Genomic DNA, 18,060 nt, shown 5'->3' with positions numbered 1-18,060 from the left:
GCGCCTCTGCAGTAGAGGACAAAACGACATTTTTAGAGGGTTAGTACGTATGTTCTTCTGACTGAGCGCATACACACCAAAACTAGCAGGTCCCTATTGTGCTCAAGCGGTGATCCAGCTGCATGGTGCCTTCAAAGACAAAGGCCGACGAAAGACGTGCGCAGATATATTGCTCCTTCTGATGACTCCACAGACCACACGCCCTTTGCAGCACAACACGCTCTACAGGGGTGCCGATTTGATGTTGGCACCAACCTTGCCCATTCTCTGTGCCTTGTCCCCAGTGACCTCCTTCCAGTTCTGTATTAAATAAACATTTCCGAAGACAAGGCCAGCTGTTGTGTAAAATATCTCGTTCAGCACCTTATACTAAAAGATTGCAGAGCGTAAGATCGCATTTTCGCATTTTCAAAAGTAGGATACTGCATTACCACCTTTTTTAGGGCTAGTTGGTGCATACTTGAATTAGGGAAAAACTAACGCCAAACCATGCACACCACAAGAAAAGAACACAAGAAGTGCACACCACAAGAACTAGTTGTGAGTTAGCGCTTGTGTCTCGTCTCTTCGTTCTGTTCTGGTGGTGTGCATGGTTTGGCGCTAGTTTTTCTTTAATTCGAAAGTAGGCTTCTCAATGAATGTCTCCCGTCGTTAGAATGGAGGCAATTTTAAACGCGATTCTGTTGTCAAGGTCATGTAAACATTTTCAGCGTCCCTGTATGACGTCCCGCTATGACATTCCGAAGACAAGTTGCATAGGTGGCAATAGTGACTAAGCTTTCAAAATTTTGCTTTTTCCTTCCTCTCCCTAAAATTGTGCCGTAGGCGTGCAGGGCGCAAGCATAAATTCTGAGCAAATATTTGTTTTCACGCTATCCGGTATAGGCTATGACAAGCCTGCATGTTGTAAACGTCCGAACGACAGCTTGATGCTTGAACCAATTTATGAAAATGCGCCAACCAGCCGCAACAAGCGGAATGTGAACGCCCGTTATTGCAACGTTAATTGCTATGCGTACCTCAGAAAGAGAACACTTTGCCGTGTCGACACATTTCTTACACGAAGCCAGAAGCAATGGGGTACTAGTTCCTTCCGGATTTAGAAATTTTTAGCCTTCCAGCAGTAGTCTTTTCCGAGTCTGAAATGTACCGAATAGACATCTGATCAGTTATGTAGTCGGCAGATTAAAGTTTATTAAACCTGCATTTTGACTGCAAAAATAATATTAGACTTGTGCGTATCTAGCATGTTATCATAGTTCAGTTCATTGTTGACTGTGTAATGTACTAGGGTCATGCCCTGGACTGAACCCCGCCTCACAACTGTAATGCTGCTTGCGTTGCACGAGGTATTTTTCATTTATTTTAGATTGTCATCATAATAACAAGAAAACGTGAGCAGAACACCTCTGTTTTGGTAATTTTCTTTAATACAGCAAAATACATTGAGATCGCATATATTGGCACGAGAAAATACGCTTGCGGGAAACACGTTATGGGGCGCCACTTTACTTGGATATCTAATGAACAGGTTCAAAAAAGCATGGGCTTCATGTGGACGTTCAGCTATAACTACAACATACGGAGTCAGAACATTAAATATAAATGGCATGCAGAAGGCTTAACAGCGTGTATACATTTACTGGTGAAATGTATGAGTTACAATGATATGGCGTGACTCGTGGCTAATGTTTAAACTTCCTCACAGTCAAGCAACGATTGTCCAAAAACTCTAAATTTACACGGCTTTGCCAAATCACCTTTAGCCCGTGCTATCTTAACCTTGGATCATCACTGTATAATGTGCACAAAATGTGATGCACATATTGTGGCAAGATAAAAAAAAAGTTCTGATATTTTTTGTACTTTTGGACATAGCATAGCATAAAAGGTTCAGACGTTATCAAAAACTACTGCACCGATGACACAACACATTTCTGATAATAGTATTCCTAAAGCATTACCAGGAATTTGGGACAGCTCCCGGGCATTGCCTCTAAGCCTACCCTAAACACGAATACACCTTTAAGGGAGTAAGAAAGGGAGTAAGCTGGCCTCTAGCGCACTGCCTTTATATAAAAGGGAATGCTCTGGAGGACAGCTTGCTGCCTTTTACTCCTTTTTGCTTAGAGTGTCGCGGCCTGTCATGCTATCCACTCGGTCATTGTCTCTGTTACGTCACCAACGATGCCAACGCGCAGTTTGAGTACTCAAAACCATACGCCACAATGTGGCAGCCAAAGGTACTAGGGGCGCTTGTCCCGAAATCCTGGCAATGGGGAAATGGCAGTAAATAAAATGGCAAATACTGGGTCACGCACTTTCACAACAAACTCTGCAGGAGCGTGCAACAGCTTGACACAAACGCTGCAGGAGCGGTTTCGGCAACAGGTTAAAGTAAGAGGGTGCTACTAACTCTCGGTGCAGAAGCAGTTTATACGTTGGCACAAAAGTAGCACCAGCAGAACAACGCGTTCCGTTCAGAGAGACACGCGCGGTACCGTCAATTCAGCTGTTTTTCTTTTACTCCATGACAAAGTTGGTTCAAGAAACTTTCGCAGCATTTGACTGTCTTCTCCACTGCATGCATACGAAAGAAGCCAGCAGTCACGAAACAGTCATAAATTCACGCCATTATCAGGAAGCTGCTATTCTATACTGCGTACAGTTACACATATAACATGTAATCCAGCGTAATCATATAAAAAGAGCAAAATACACACGAACAGCAGGCCGCTTTTCAGCAGAGTCCGGCCTAGAAAAAGTTCGACAAGGACGGAACAAGTGCATGCCGCTGTGTGCTCCGGCGAGCATCGTATGGACGGTGAAGGAATACAGACCTTTAGAATAGGGCAACTCTTTCGGTTTTGGGGATAGGGGAATAGCGAGGTGCCAATGTGCAGGCATATAATCGCCCTCGGATTATTGTTCTACGCATGCGCACTGGCGTCCCGCTATTCCTTTGTCCCCTAACCGATAGGGACCCCCTATTCGAAAAGTCTATAGTGAGGGAAGGAGGCGGTTGCGAGCTATGAGGTTATACTTTAGTCAGAGATCTGCGCTTGATTCTCGCAGTGCGTGATTCATGGAGGTCACCGTGCACAATATGCACACAACCTTCATGTCACCGAGGGCTGTGAACACCAGCCGTCTCTACTTGTTACTTTGTACAGTCTGGATTTCCGGCTTTTCTGCGAAGTACACCTTAGAGATGGTCGTGACATTACCGCAAAATTTATCATTTGCTTTGGCAATGTGCTTTAGTTTAGGTGTTCAGAAGCTTACAGGGATCCTTACAGCGAGGTGGTAAACAGCCGCACAATTCATTTAGTTTTGCAAAGCGTTTGCTCTGGCACCTTTGCAGTTGTCTGTGGTCGTTGCTGCGCATTCTGTGGTCGCGCGGAATGCGGCGTCAATAATTTCCTACGGTATACTCGTGCAAACATTTCATTCGCCATCGGTAACAGTGCGCAGAAATAAACAACCTGGGAAAAGCAGGGCGATTTGTGTTATCTGCTTTGTCTGTATTTCACCCTTTGGTAATTACGTTAAGTAAATGTAATAAATTCAGGACGCCTAAATGATCAAAAATTCTCAACCGCTGATAACAAAAAAAATTAAGATTATTCAAGAAACATAAGTGCACTCCTCATACTTTTTCTAAGATATACAAAACAACATTCTTGATCTAGACAACTCCTTTCATCTTTCACTCCCTCCATTATCCCTTCCCTTACGGCGCGGTTCAGGTGTCCAACGATATATGAGACATACTGCGCCAGTTCCTTTCCCCAAAAACCAATTAAAAAAGGCAACTACGGTGTTTTTACACCAATCAGAAAGTATTCTACAAGATAAACAAGGAGATTATGCCGATAAAAGTAAAAATTATTTACAAAGAACCTGCAGGAAGTCGAAAAAGGCGGGAAGACAAAGTGTCGTAATGTCTCTTGGACGGAAAAATGAGGCGGGAGAGCGCATAACTTGCTGCTAAAGTTTAAACTGGCTGGCCTAAGCCGCCTCTAAGGATGAACCACGCGCTTCGCAAGCGTTTGTAACCACAAGAGGCCCCACAGTTAGCTTGTCAAATTGCGCGGGCGGAGCCACGGACACTGCCAACAATGTGTCACATTTCAGGGCACAGTCTCTTCGTGGACGGAGAGTTAAAAAAAAAAGTTCTTTTAAAGTGTACCAGGCTACAAGTCGTCTCGCCACAACGATTGCCTCCAGAACTACCTAATGACCGAGGCCTCTCCGATGCATCTGATTTAATTACTGTCGTAACATGTCATTCTTTATTCCTCTCAGTTCTGAGAAAGCTTGCTCTAAAGAAAATGGCGAGAAACTGTAGCTCCAGACAGTAGCTTAGGCTGCACATCGCCGTTTAGGATTAGCATTGCGCTTGAAAATCTCAGATGTGCACTGTACGTCTTATCTAGAATAATTTTTCAAATCACTGGGCATTGAACTTTCTTTTTTTTTTATGGCACTTCCTTATCCGACACGCGCCGTGTTTTCCAAAACAACCGGGTAGTATGGTTTGGTTCTCATTGGTATAGTGGAATACTTACGCCACCCCACAAGCTCTAAATTTCTGCAAGGTAAGTAGAATCCTTGCCCTTCTATTTGAAGACCTTTTGAGCTTCAGGAACGCCGTAAGGGCCCCACTACAAAAGTAAGAAGCAAATCGTGCTGTCTGGTTATATTTGACAAACACGGAACATCGCTATCGTGTTCATAAGTTGTACAGCGTCAGCGAACAACGCTCTTCCCTTTCCCTCTGCAAGCACTCTGCCCTTGACTTTTGCTTACGAGCTGCCTATTTCGCTTAAACTTCTATCCCCCTTCTGAAAATACACACAACGGGGCATCGATAAGCATAAATAATCTTCCAAATCCAACTAGACACTACATACAGAGTGCTCGGTAGAGAGTTAAAGTAACGCATGTTTGGGTGAGCATAAAGTACAGCATCCCTTTAAGCAAGAGCAATCAATAAGTGTACCAATTTAGTCCTGACCCCACGAATCCTGATATATGGTAAGCGCCGTATTTTCTCGTGGAGCCCTGAGCCGAGTTCGCGACCGTGCGGCTAATTAGGAGGCCGGCCGGAGCCAGCCTCTGCAGCGGCGCCCTGCTAGGCGATGGCGCAGCTGCTCCGGTAGTTTGCCACCAGACGGATGGTCATCTCCTGCTGGGCGAGCGCGTCCTTGTCGAGCGCCTCGCGGCACTCGGCGCCCATGGCCTCCCAGAAAGGGGACGCCGCGCTGCGCCGGAAGTCGGGCGAAGGGACGCGCACCGGAGACGCGTCCTCCGTGCTGGAGGCGCTGTCCATGCGCTTGCACTCGGCCGGGTTGTCCTCCTGGACGGGCAGGGCAGATTTCGTATAAGATATCATACACACTACCAACCCTTTTAAATTTGTTTCTGAAATCAAGTCTTGATATTTATATAACTGATATAACTGATGTACGAGCTTTACGTCAACACTATGGCACTCAATCTTTCTTAAATAATTGAAGAACGTTTTTCAGGTAATTTGTGTCTTTGCGTTTATTTTTTGTGCAAATTTCACATGTGGTCAATTGCTATGTATATCTCCTGCTCAATCGCTGTTTGCCTTGTAAAGGAGGCTGCGGGCTCTAGTCAAGTCGCTTGCATCTAAAGCGACTTTTACTCGCAGTCTCCTCCATCACTGATGGAAATAAAGAAGTTATTATTATTATTATTAATATTAAATAGTTAGCTGTATCAGTTTACTAGTTATTACTAGTTAGTAACAAGTGCTAACGTTTCAAAGGCATCTGGGGTAAAGGCCTTTAGGTCAATGGCTCTTATGTTGAATATCTATTGGTGAAGACCTTTAAGAAAAAGGCCTTTAAGTCAAAGATCTTTAGAGTGAAGACCTTAAAGGTGCACTAAAGAGGAATCTGAACTCGTCTTTTTACCGCGGGAACTCTGTCTACACGTTCCGTGCATTCTTAGAATTTCCGAATAATTGTCCTGTGCGGCCGATTGCTTTAATTAAATTGGGATTAAACGTCCCGGCTTCCGCCTTTTTTTAAACTCAACGCGGTAGGTAGGCGGAGTCAACCAACGTGTGGAGTCCATTTCAGCCAGTCCAGTGGCGGCTTCGCTTTCGCTTTTATTTTGTTTTTTAGGTTTCCGTGAATAAACAGTTTCAGTCACAGACAATATAGCCGCAAATTAGGCCCACGGAAGTAAAAATTCACGTGGACTCTGATTTACGTATCACTCCGCCGATGGCAGAGCGGCAAGTCGCCACGGGGCTGGCTGACGCGTTGGTTGACTCCTCCTACCTACCGTGTTCAGTTAAAAAAAAAAAGGCGGGAGCCGGAGTGTTTAATCCGATTTAATAAGGCCAATTGGCCGCACAGGACAATAATTCTAAGTTTCTAAGAGTGCCCGGAACGTGTAAAGTTCCCGCGGTAAAAAAGGCGAGTTCATATTCCTCTTTAGTGCGCCTTTAATGTCAAACGGCTTTGACCTAAAGGCCATCGCCCTGAAGGCCTTTAACCTAAAGGCATTCGACCTAAAGGCCTTCATTCTTTAGGGCTTTGACCTAAAAGACTTTAGGTGTCCATGTACACATTCGGGCGTCTGTTGAATCTCTGAACTTGTAACCTTACGTCACCGCCCGGCTTTAGAGCCACCAGTCTGGAACCATGGTGACCTCATTAGAGTTTTCCGACTGTTACGTCTGAACAACAACAACGGGTTTCGTTGCCGACGAGCCATGTAATGCTTTCACATTAAAACATTCTAAATATGAGAGAAAGAATGCCGGAAAAAGTTTGGAAACTCCCTACGAAACAGTCCCTAACGTCCGCTTTGTTAAAAACAGAAAATTTAGCACGAAAGGGAGGTACGAAGGGGAAAAAAGAAACAAAAGAAAAAAATGTTTCCACTGTTGCGCCAAAGTAACGCGGGATTCAGCGCTGGACAGTTGGAGTGGCACAATTTGAGGCTCAACTGGCCAAATGGCAACGCCCGCGCCTTCAGGACTCTCTACATAGCGCACGTGAAAACACGTAACCATGCGTGTTTTGCGCTGCCCTAAAGCATTATAAGGAAGATTTTTTTTTTCAGCTGACCTCTTGTGTGTGATCGTCATACCACTACCAAATGGCACAAATTGTCCAAAAGTTAACGTAATGCAATGGTTCCGCTGTTATAAACGCAAAATTTGTCCTATTGGATCAGAAGCGTGTGGCCTAGCGATTTTATGTGTACACAGCTCGCTAACCTGACGGATCTACGTGAACTTACCGCATGCTTTCTTATTGCTTGTTGCTATTCTGTTGATACTGATCAGAGAGAGGGTTAACGTAAGACGAAATCATTTGTAAAGATTTAAGGATGATTTTTTTCTTGCAGCACGAAATTACTAGGCTGTTGATTGTAATAACAGCGGACAAATTTGCGCCTGTTAAATGTGTCTGTGACTTGCACCGATTATTATTACGCGCAAACCTGGTAATTAATTTGCTAAGCACCTTGCGGTAAGCCATGCAGTCATCCTCCGCGGGTAGCAGGCTTGTATCAGCGGGCTCGGTCTCAGCACTCGTGTCTCGGTGAAGGTGGGGTGTCGTCGATTCAGCACTGTCCCGATGATCGATGCAGTGCTCCACAAAGTCTGCACCCAAGAGCTCATCGCCTGGACGCATCCGTAATGGAGTCACTCTGTTGATGAACTGCAGGAGAAAATATAATTCGTTCATGCGCGTTAATCCCGGACGAGAATAACACAGACTTTTATGCTTCGTTTCAGCGGTCGTAACCCTTTCCTCCTCGGAACGCTATGTGCGTCTTAAAGGTCAGGTCCGGCGTTTTTTCTGCCTCCTCTGATTTTACTGAAACCATCACGGTACGTCCTTGGCAGATTTCCGGCCCTGTGTGCCAAATTTCGCACGGGGACGGTGTTTTGTTATTGGGCAAAATAATTTTAAAATTTTCAATTTCGTGGCTTCAATCGGGGAGGATTCTACGGACAGCCTTCCGTACGTGACGTCACTGGACGCACGACCGTCGATATTCCCTTTACGTTTGCTGAAGGACAGAATTTCGTTCTGGCTTGTGGTCATTTCAGACGATAGTGGCCCAAGCTCTCACTTGCAGTCGCCGGCTTGGCCTATCAGTGTCTGTGACGTCATAGGACGGTCTGTCGTGACATCATCGTTTGGTCAAAACTCAGTTTCAGGTTTCCTAGGCTCTTTTCACGGTCTACTATTTTTTTGCTCCTTTCTGTCTGGAGTGCTTGCAACTTTTTTCGAGTAGAGAGCCGACCTCAGGTGCAAGAAAGGTTGCATTAGCAGCTAATTCGTCAGACCATTTTCTGGACCAACTTTTACACGTGTAAACGCTCGCGGAAGCAACTACTGAAAGCGCGTTAGTGTGACCTCTAGGTAACCTTTTAAAAAACCTGCTCCATCATCGTCACAGCAGTCGCTGAAATGGCAAGCACTCGAAAACAGTGAGAGTGCTACGTGTGCCTCTTATACTGTGACAGCAGCGTGACTTAAGAGCACGATCAAAGTGTACTAGTGATGAAACCATTGCTGAATAACGTTCTCCACGAAGTTTTCGGTCTGCGTAACGTTTCACAAGCAGAGCAACACTTGGAATCTGTGCCTCCGGTTGCATGAAAGGCGTACGCTCTGGAGCTCCCGCTTGTATTGCGACGGCATAAGTTTAAGCGATTTTACGGGCTACTCGATCCGTCTCAAATGGGTGAAAAATCGTTTCCAACAGCAAAATAAAGCGGCAGTGCCTAGGTCACGTTGTTCCTTTAAAAGACAGCCAAAATGACCGAATTGCATCATTTTCACTGCATCTTGTCGTTTGATTGCTTCCGAATCCTTTAAGCTAAACTTCCGGTTGTCTTTTCTTTCCATGCTTTGTACAGTTCTTTGATGAGCCGTCTTTCGCGATCTACTTGAGCGAATAAGTTGCCTATAGCCGTGACCTTGAGCACGAGGAAGGTGACCCCGGCGCTCCAGGCGACGATGGTGAGGCACGCGGCCAGCTGGATGCCCAGCAGGCTTCCGCCGCCCCCCTTGAAGAGGCCTCGTCGGTGATGGCGCAGCCCCTGGTAGCGCGTGGTGTCCAGGAAGAGGCCCACGGCCAGCATGCCCCAGAGGCCGCCCACGCCGTGGATGGCCGCCGCGTTCACCGGGTCGTCCACGCTCAGCCAGCGCCGCAGCAGGGACGGCACGGGCGTCGTGCACAGGCCGCCCACGGCGCCGATGAGCAGCGCCTCCCAGGAGCGGTAGAAGGCCGAGCCGGCTAGGGGGGCCGCGCCATCGTATAGTGATTGATTATTGAAACTTTTATTGAACCGATACTTACGGTATCTTTGTTTTACCCAGACCAGGCTGAGAAAGAGGATAGCGGAAATAATTCTTCTGGGACCAGTTCATGGGGTTCCTCTATCACTCCGAAGGCCCAGGACACCCCCTAGCGAGACGACCCCACCTACGTCCCCGGTGGCATGTCTCTAGCTTTTCCGGCAATCACCTTTGAGGGGACATGGTATCATTGTATGCGCGTCTACCCTTTGTTTCTTTAAAACTGCATAAATCTGTTAAATAAATATATGGCACCAGTGAGTCAAGAAAATAGAACACCTTGCGGCGTCACCACACCCTGCCCACCTTTGCAGGCGGCAGTTAAATTAATGATTGGTTGCTCGGGAAGATCAATCTGGGTCGCACAAGGCCCACCACTGGGAGCACCTGCCTTCGCAGTGCAGTGGCGCATCGCTTAACCGCCGCACCACTGCGCCAGGCGGGGTATGGGGACTCCCAGGGATCTATGAATGTAAAGTGGAGATTGACATTGAGCATACATGGGAATTAACCCATTAAGCTATCACATCACAGCCTCATACCCATATGGCGGAGCTTAACTGTCCCCTACAATTTTTTTTTTTGCTCTGCTCTCAAACCACCCAGTAGGTGACTACCATACGTGCTTCAAGATGCCCAGAAGCCTCTATACGTCGAACCTTACACACGCAAACTGCAGGTCGCGCTGGTTTGGTACTGTGGAAAAGCATGAGAAACGCACGCTGAAACTCAGTTTTGTTATTTCTATAGTAAGCTAGTTAATCCGTGTCCAGTCTTACCTGTTATCGACACCAGTGACCCGAGAATAGAAGTGATGATGTCTTCAATGTCGAAGCTTTTGTGGACCAAGTAGCTGGAAGAATTATAAAAAAAAATGCTGATGTAGAAATACATAAATATTTGTCATTTCAATGTCTTAAAGATTAACTAAAAAAAGGCAATCTTACGTTGCAATTGTACCCACGAGACCTCCGCCGATGGAAGAATTGATTGTCGAGACGGCCGACCTAAAGAAAGCAAGAAAACGGTGCGGTTATTCCTGTAACACTGTAGCCGAAGGCACAGATCCCCCTATTACGAACGGAGTGCTACATCGAGAGATGTGCTCACATAAGCGGTGATTGTACGGGCTCATGTATAATCATCTTGTAGGAGGAGAAGGGCTGTGCACTCATGGCACTTTCAGTGCCGACACTAAACCGAACGACAGCGAACGGTTACGTAAAGGCCCTTCTCTCCAGTAAAACCCATAGATACGCTTGTAAAGCCCAGGGACCCGGCCGCGAAACTCGGGGGGCCGAATGACCCAATGTCTCATTTTTGCGGTCCAACACCAGCACGTTAAAGCTTCTTCCCTAGCTTTCCCGAGGCGGCGAAGTACGGCACCAAAATGGCTGGCATTTACCAGGCCCTCAAATGGAGCATTTGAAATGAACATTTGAAGCAAACTGCACAATGTGTACAAGGAAAAACGGTCGTAGTAGCAACTGTGAAGCCTGCCGTTACAATCTAGCCATAACTACTGGTTTTTCCACGAGGTGATTGTTTGTTCACTTGCCAATTATGAAACGAACATATGCATACCCCAGGACGCTCTTCTTTGCGAGCCGCAGGCATTATCAAAGGTTGGACGACCAGTGGTTGAGGGAGAAAAGAATGAATTGGAAGAGGATTCGTCACAATATATTGTGCGGATACAGATTGTAAGTTTGCTGTGTTATCAGGCTGTCTCAGGTGTGACTTTGTATTTAACAAGCTGGAAAATAAAATGCCCGTTCATTGTTCGTTTCACTAGTGAGTTAACCTAGATACTCTGGAGCGCGTAGTGATATTCTGGAATGAAAGAATATACGGTCCTTACAGGCGTTTACTGTCAGCTACTTCATAATAAGCAGTCCTGGGTTCGTAGAACGTAAGGGGAAAACATTTAGCAGGATATCCGAAAGCACATGCCAGGTCACAGTGTGTGCCGAAATCCTCGCTGCAGCTTTAACACGAATACGTAGCCAGAAGCATGCGCACCCTTGAACAAAAGGTGCCAATCCACAGGATCTGCTTATGAACCGTGTGGTATGACACTTAACAGTACCTCTTGCTGGGCTAGTTAGTGTATGACACTTTTGGCAACCCCGAGGTCCCGAATTTATTTATTTATTTATTTCAGTATACTGCAAGCCAGAGTTGGCCCAAGCAGGAGGGGCATACAACTAAAAAAAATTTCTAAAAGAGCACCAGCTACAAAACCGCGAGTCAGTAAACAGGACACAAAACCAGAGTCATCAAACAAGATACTGGGAGCCATACAATAAGTTCTTGAGCTCCTTCTCAAAATTCCTAGACTTACATAGACCCGAAGGAAGGCCATTCCACTCCGCGACAGTGTTCGGAAAAAAACTGTTCTTAAACCCACTAGTTCGCGCGAAAATTGGTGCTAATGACTGCTCATGTACATGACGTGTTCTCCTAGTGCTCGCCAGCTTCACACAATCAGGAAGATCTGCCTTCAGATTTCCAGACATGTAATTATGAAGCAGTACTAGACGGGTAACTTTTCTTCTTATTGCCAAGAACTGTAAATTACTCTTCCGAATTAATGCAGTTGGAGAGTCTATCCTTCTATATTTCCCATAAATAAAACGAACTGCTTTTCGCTGAACACGTTCCAGTTGAGCAATGTCTCCATGGGGTGAACTGTGGTCCTCACCCCTTCATATTTTTGGAGCTCCAGGGGTGGCGTAACGTTTCCATCACACAGTTTCGGATGGCCAGGAGACTTTTGACTAAGACTGTACCCTAGGTCTTGCTCGTAACAACATAATTACTGAGCATAATTTCGCTTAGAATGTCCGTGAGATGTTGAAAGAGCTCTAGAAACATAGCACGGTGCGTTCTGCTTCCACCGTCCTGTAAAACATGTTGCATGTACCCACGCATACGTTGCTTCAAAGGCAAATACGACGCTGAATAGATTTCTTCGCCTTCTGGCTACAGAAGTCACAAAATATTTCAAAGTAAGTTAATTATTAACAAAAGAGCGTTGAATGCTTCGTAGCCCTTTTTGCATGCTCATTTTTGCTCTCATCCTGTTCCAAAGGAGCATTAATAGGCTTCCAGAGCACGTAGCAAGATGAATATACAGCCTCAAGAAAAAAATTATAAATGAAGCATTGCGTTACTGGGAGGCAAAAATGCTCGGAATCGCGCTTTTGTCGTTCTTATGTGCGTAAGAAAAGGCCTAGCATCAGACCTGCACACAAACAGAAACCTTATGTGTGATACATGTTGGCGTGGAAAAGAAACTGAGAATATATGCAGAGGTAAAGAAAGAAATGATGCAGGTTGGACAATTGATTTGCCAAGCATATTTTTAACAGTCAAGGTCGCTTTCAAAGGTTTTTCAGTGTACCGGCCCCACTGCGTGCATCCAGGCGATACAACAAGTTCAAAAGATCTCAAAATTTACTTCCATTTCCGCAACCTACTGTAAGAATTCATATTTTCTGCAAAGTTTCAAGAATAAACCCGTACGTTGTCCTTTGCACGAAGGTGTTGGTGCCTATGGGAAATAAGCCTCAACTCGAGGTTAATGAGAGATGCACATTCTTTTACCGTCCATGTGAAAAAATACGACAGATTCATGCGAAAAACACGACAAAAATGTTTTGTCCTCCTGTCTTAATCAATGATTTTTCTGTGTACTATTTTACTATATTTTTAGTACTGTAGTATTTTCCTCTAGTTCTGTCGCTATAACAAATAACCGCACATTACTAACAAAAATTTTGTAGTTACTACAGGATCATGTCCCAGAATACTACAAAAATTCTATTGTCCCAAAAGTAAATATTCTGTTGTGTTTTTCGATAGGGACGTAATATAGATAACTATTTGTTTTGATGAAACGAACAAATTTACTGGCACGCTGGTTTCCAAGGCAGTTAAAGAGCAGTTAATTTTTCTGCAATAAAGCATTTCATCGCCCACCTAACTTTCTGCCGCCCCCTGCTACGCTTGCCTTCTCTTGGAATCCAGTGCGTTACCCTTAAGGACCATCGGTTATCTTGCCTTCGCATTAAATGCCCTGCCCAAGCCGATTTCTTCATATTGATATCGAATACGATGTCATTAACCCGTGTTTGTTCACTGACCCACTCTGCCCTCTTCCGGTCTCTTAAAGTTACACCTATTCTTTTCTTCCTATAGCTCGCTGCGTTGTCCTCAATTGAAGCTGAACCCTTTTCGTTAGCTTCCTTGTTTCTGCTTCATAGGCGAGTATCGGTAAGATAGAGCTGTTATATGTTTTTCGCTTGAGGGATATCGATAAACTGCCATTCATGATCTGAGAGAACCTGTCATATGCGCTCCACCCTATTCTTATTCTTCTTGTTATTTCTCTATCATGATCCGGATCAGAGGTCATTACCTGCACTAAGTAGACGTATCCCCTTACCACTTCCAGCACCTCGCTGCCAATTGTCAACTGCTGCTCCCTTGCGAGATTGTTGAACATTAGTTTGATTTTTGTACATTACTTCTTATACCCAACGTTCGCCCTGCCTGTCCAACTTACTGATCATGCTTTACAGTTCATTTCCTGGGTGACCTGCAAGGTCATCAGCGAATTCCTGAATACTAAGGTATTCTCCATTAAACCTTATTCTCAACCGTTCCGTGCCCAGTCCTCTGAACACCTCTTGTAAACAGGCGGTGAATAGCATTAGTGAGATTTTGTCTGCCTGCCTGACACCCTTCCTTATTGGAATTTTATTCCTGAATAGAGGACTATGGAGGCTGTGTAGCCATTATATCTTCCAGTATTTTCACATAAGGCTCTTCTACGCCCTGATTCTGCAATGCCTGTATGACTGCTGAGGTTTCCACTGAGTCGAATGCTTTCTCGTAATCAATGAAAGCTATATATAGAGGTTGGTTATATTCTGCGCATTTCTCTATCATCTGATTGATAGTGTGAATATGATCTATTGTGGAATATCCTTTACTAGAGCCTGCCTGATCATTTGGTTGATTGAATTTTGAGGTTTTCCGGACTCTATATTAGCGATTGCCCTAAAAAATACCTTACAGGTAATGTGCAGTAAGCGGATCGATCGGTGTGTAGTTTTTCAAGTCCTTTACGTCACCGAGAAAAGCTAACTATTGGCGTGTGCTTGGAAAGCAATGTATGCTGACGCCCGGCGAACTCGATGACCACAAATGACGCAACAGAACGCAATCCCGTGAAATTAACACACAGTTACACGTCCGTAACGAAAGTGGCAGCGCGTGAGACAACATACCTTGCGGCGAAGTGCCATTTTTCGTCCGATATGCCGAATGTGCTGCCACTGTTGAAGACGAGGGAACCCCACCTTGAGGAAGAAACGATGGTTGAAGTAACATGGGATGATGTCCCATATCAGAATACAATTACTTCTTATTTACCGTTCTGTGATTGAGGATTGCCCAAATTGATGACTGTTTCGCCAAAAATAATGGTTACGTATAGGAAGTGTCGTTATTCGCTATACGCCTGAAATACCATGTTATGAAAGTGGCTCTTCTCTAAGGACATCATAACAACATGCTTTTCTGGGTCTAACACTTAATAGGAAAATAAACAAAAATACGCAGGTGAAACGCACAGCAAAGATCAGCCAAGCGTGTTTACGCGAAAGTGCGGGGCCGAGGAATGGAGTGGCATACCACACGGTTTATTGAAGAGGACTCTACCAAGGTAATGCAGAGGTTGTCACTTTTTACACGTCTGCTCTGTTTGTTTCCTTTTTAGCGTTTTGGCGCCCGCCCTCACATCTGCAAAGCACACATTGAGGAGCAATGTCAAACGCAGTCTCCATTATCTTTGTTATTTCGGAAAGGGTGGGCCCGCTTAAATTCCTTCAAATTCGCTCGGTTTAACTATAGGCTGTACTTGATGGCCTTTGGCCACTTTTATTGCACTTGCGAAGATCGGTCATTCGTTCTCCCCATAGCGCCTCAGACAGATGAGGACGTTCCTTTCATGGCGCACATGAGAGCCAGTTCGATATCCAGACCTCGCTACTCAGTTCTGTGCGGTGACACTGGAGGTCAGGTTGATGCAGCGGACAGAAAGACCCCAATGTTCACCTCGCCGCACATTTTCTACTCTTGGTGGGAATCTTTTCGATTACATTTCACATTCTTCATAATTTTCAAAACAGGCACTTTCCAGGCGTTGTCGGGCCAATGTATCATGTTAAGCAATTACCAATTTTTGAGATTAATTCAGTCCAAACTCTTTCACTGCGACTGTATGAGTAGATGAAACTGCTGATATGCTGATCAGCACCTAAGCTGTTGTGTGTAAGCATACAAAGGGTGAGCAAGCATCAGCGAACACTGCTTCAAGCCCCATCTCTTAAGATCCCGACAAGTGAGCCCACCAGAGAGTGAACGCTCCGATCATGGCGTTGGTGGGGTTTCCCATGCGCGGTCTGCTGTGCCGGTCCCAGCTGAGCCTGGGCCCGAGCACCAGTGCCGACACGAGTCCCGACGTGCCTCCCAGCAGGTGGACGCAGGCCGAACCGGCGAAGTCTATGACGCCGATGCGGTTCAGGAAGCCGTGTCCGCTCCAGACCCAGCCGGCAGGGATGCAGTACATGAGCGTGCTCAGCGCCGAGAAGAGACAGTACGCGTGGAAGTTGGTGCGCTCCGCCATGGCGCCGGACACGATGGTGGTCGCGGTGGTGGCGAAGGACAGCTGGAAGATGAACATGGCGAACTCCTCGCCCATCACCTCGGAGCTGGCATCCAGGAAGAAGGAGCCGACGCCGCAGAAAGGGTTGGTGCCCGGGCCGCGGCCGTTCTGCAGTCCGTAGCCGACGCTCCAGTACGTGAGGCCACCCAGCACCACGTCCACGGCGTTCTTCATTAGGATGTTCACCTCGTTCTTCTTGGACACGCAGCCGGACTCGAGCAGTCCGAAGCCTATGCACGCAACGAGGACGACTCCGTTGCGCAAGAGAAAGGGCCTGACACGCGCTGTTGTACTAAGCCTTACAGAAAGTCTCCGGGAACAGAGGGGTAGTGACATTTCGCAAGGCGCAATATCGAGGGTTTCTTTACCCAGAGCTGCTTGCGCAAGAACACAAACGATCTATTAGTCACACATTGCAACTACTGTACTTAGACTAAAATGAAATATAGTAAAAGGCTTTATCACAAACGAGGTGTTGCGAACACCTTAACGACTGAGATCGAGTAATCAATCTCCCCCCCCCCCGCCCTTTTCTTTTACTGAAATGCCTTACACGAAAAGGCCAAAGTAAGCGTCTTTTATTACCTTTCACATTAGGCTCATTTCTGAGACGTGCACACCCTTTCTTAAAAAGTCTGTTTTTGCCTGTTGAAGACTGTCGTGAAGACGTCCATGCCTTTCGGTAAGCGCTTTTGTTAAGGCACTCGGCATATGGCTCAAGTTTTATTTCTTGAACTCCTGATTGTGAAGTGAGCACCCATATGTGCAGCCGACAAATAGATATGCTTTGTTCTCGAACTTGATAGACTTAAACTGCACAAAAAAATGCGAAAAGTCAGCACGTACGTTCCTGCGCACTCAACATCATTAGAACACGTTTGATAATTAAAACAATTCCTATACTTGCAGTTGCGACAAAATTAAGTATTATGACAGCTAAAAACACACGATAAAAAGAGTATTAATATTCTCTAGGTCTGCGAAACAACTCAAGTTCCTTGTAGAAAATTTGTATTCAGAAGGAAGGGAAAATCAGAGTGGTTCTTTAGTGACAATGCGAAACCTGCCGCTTTTGCGTCGGCTTCCTGACGAGCTTTTTACCATATTATTTAATTTAGGTATCTGAACAAAACTGAGTTCTCGAACAGTAAGCAAACACCAAAGCGGAGAAACAAATCAGCCAAACCTTTTTTCAGACGTCAGAGCGATATGTTAGCTTTCGTAGAAACGATTATTTCTTGTGCCGTTCGTGCAGCTTTTGCATCCCCCTCTGGTACTTGTCATTAAAACTCTACCGAGACAATGCCCCGATGAACGACAATAAACAAATGAGAGGGGAACACGAGGCAGTCCAGCTAATGAATGCGTAAACAGCACGCAATGCCTTCGAACATACACGGACTACATCTGGAGCCGACAGTCCGGCCAAAGCGCGGCCCATGCACTCACCTGTCTGCATGGTGAAGATGACGAAAGACGACGTGAGCACCCACGTCGCATCGTCGGGCTTCATGCTCTTGGGGTCCACAATCATGGCTGTTGTCGTTTTAACTATGATGGTTTACTCGACAGTTTACACTCGAACGCCGTATACTCAACACGAAAATTCAAAATTTCGCATACGCAAACACGAACGCACACCCTTGACCTCCGTAGCTGCCTTCTCGCTCGAGGCGACCCCGGCCGGTGGCGCGCTTTTTCTTTGTGAGGCTTAAGCTCGGCGTGCTGGCCAGTGTGGCCTCGCGTCTTTCTCGCAGCCGTAATGCCACGCGCGCGCGCTGGCGGGAGGCAACAGGCGAGCCTTCGCCGGCCGTCGTGGCGTGGTGTTTGCCCGCTGCCGCCGCAGCCGGGCGTCTGCATCGACGGCTCCGGGCCTCGGGGGAGCCGACGAGTGCGCTGGAGCAGGAAGTGAACGGGATATTGGGAGGCTGAGCGCGGGACGACGGCACGCGCTCT

At 46.1% G+C, this 18,060-nt stretch overlaps 1 protein-coding gene across 2 annotated transcripts; it reads right to left on the bottom strand.

The window, feature by feature from the left end:
• Window positions 1-1,416: 1,416 nt before the first annotated feature.
• On the bottom strand, window positions 1,417-17,960 carry LOC144094725 (putative ammonium transporter 3). 2 transcript variants are annotated; one of them, XM_077628637.1, is made up of 10 exons: window positions 17,554-17,960; window positions 15,791-16,334; window positions 14,666-14,737; window positions 10,316-10,375; window positions 10,148-10,221; window positions 8,987-9,306; window positions 7,518-7,715; window positions 3,820-5,362; window positions 3,172-3,699; window positions 1,417-3,134 (listed from the first exon to the last, which is right to left on the bottom strand). In XM_077628637.1, the coding sequence occupies exons 1-8, from the start codon at window positions 17,636-17,638 to the stop codon at window positions 5,138-5,140; spliced, it is 1,578 nt and encodes a 525-aa protein (XP_077484763.1). In that variant the 5' UTR covers window positions 17,639-17,960; the 3' UTR covers window positions 1,417-3,134; window positions 3,172-3,699; window positions 3,820-5,137. The 2 variants fall into 2 exon arrangements, with proteins under 2 accessions (XP_077484763.1, XP_077484762.1); XM_077628636.1 differs by having other exon boundaries at window positions 1,417-3,699; window positions 17,554-17,894.
• Window positions 17,961-18,060: the final 100 nt, after the last annotated feature.

This window comes from Amblyomma americanum, chromosome 6 (assembly GCF_052857255.1).
Source record: "Amblyomma americanum isolate KBUSLIRL-KWMA chromosome 6, ASM5285725v1, whole genome shotgun sequence".
NCBI classification, from domain to species: domain Eukaryota; kingdom Metazoa; phylum Arthropoda; class Arachnida; order Ixodida; family Ixodidae; genus Amblyomma; species Amblyomma americanum.
The sequence above is the reverse complement of the archived record's forward strand: the minus strand, read 5'-3'. Positions and strand labels throughout refer to the sequence as shown.

What these genes read in the sequence shown, in the direction of transcription:
- LOC144094725 (XM_077628637.1), bottom strand. Translation starts at nt 17,638, where the DNA reads ATGATTGTGGACCCCAAGAGCATGAAGCCCGACGATGCGACGTGGGTG. An exon ending in CATCTTCACCATGCAGACAG is followed by an intron (nt 16,335 to 17,553) that starts GTGAGTGCATGG and finishes TTGCGTGCATAG; the next exon opens with GCTTCGGACTGCTCGAGTCC. An exon ending in ATCGGAGCGTTCACTCTCTG is followed by an intron (nt 14,738 to 15,790) that starts GTGGGCTCACTT and finishes TTCTTCCTCAAG; the next exon opens with GTGGGGTTCCCTCGTCTTCA.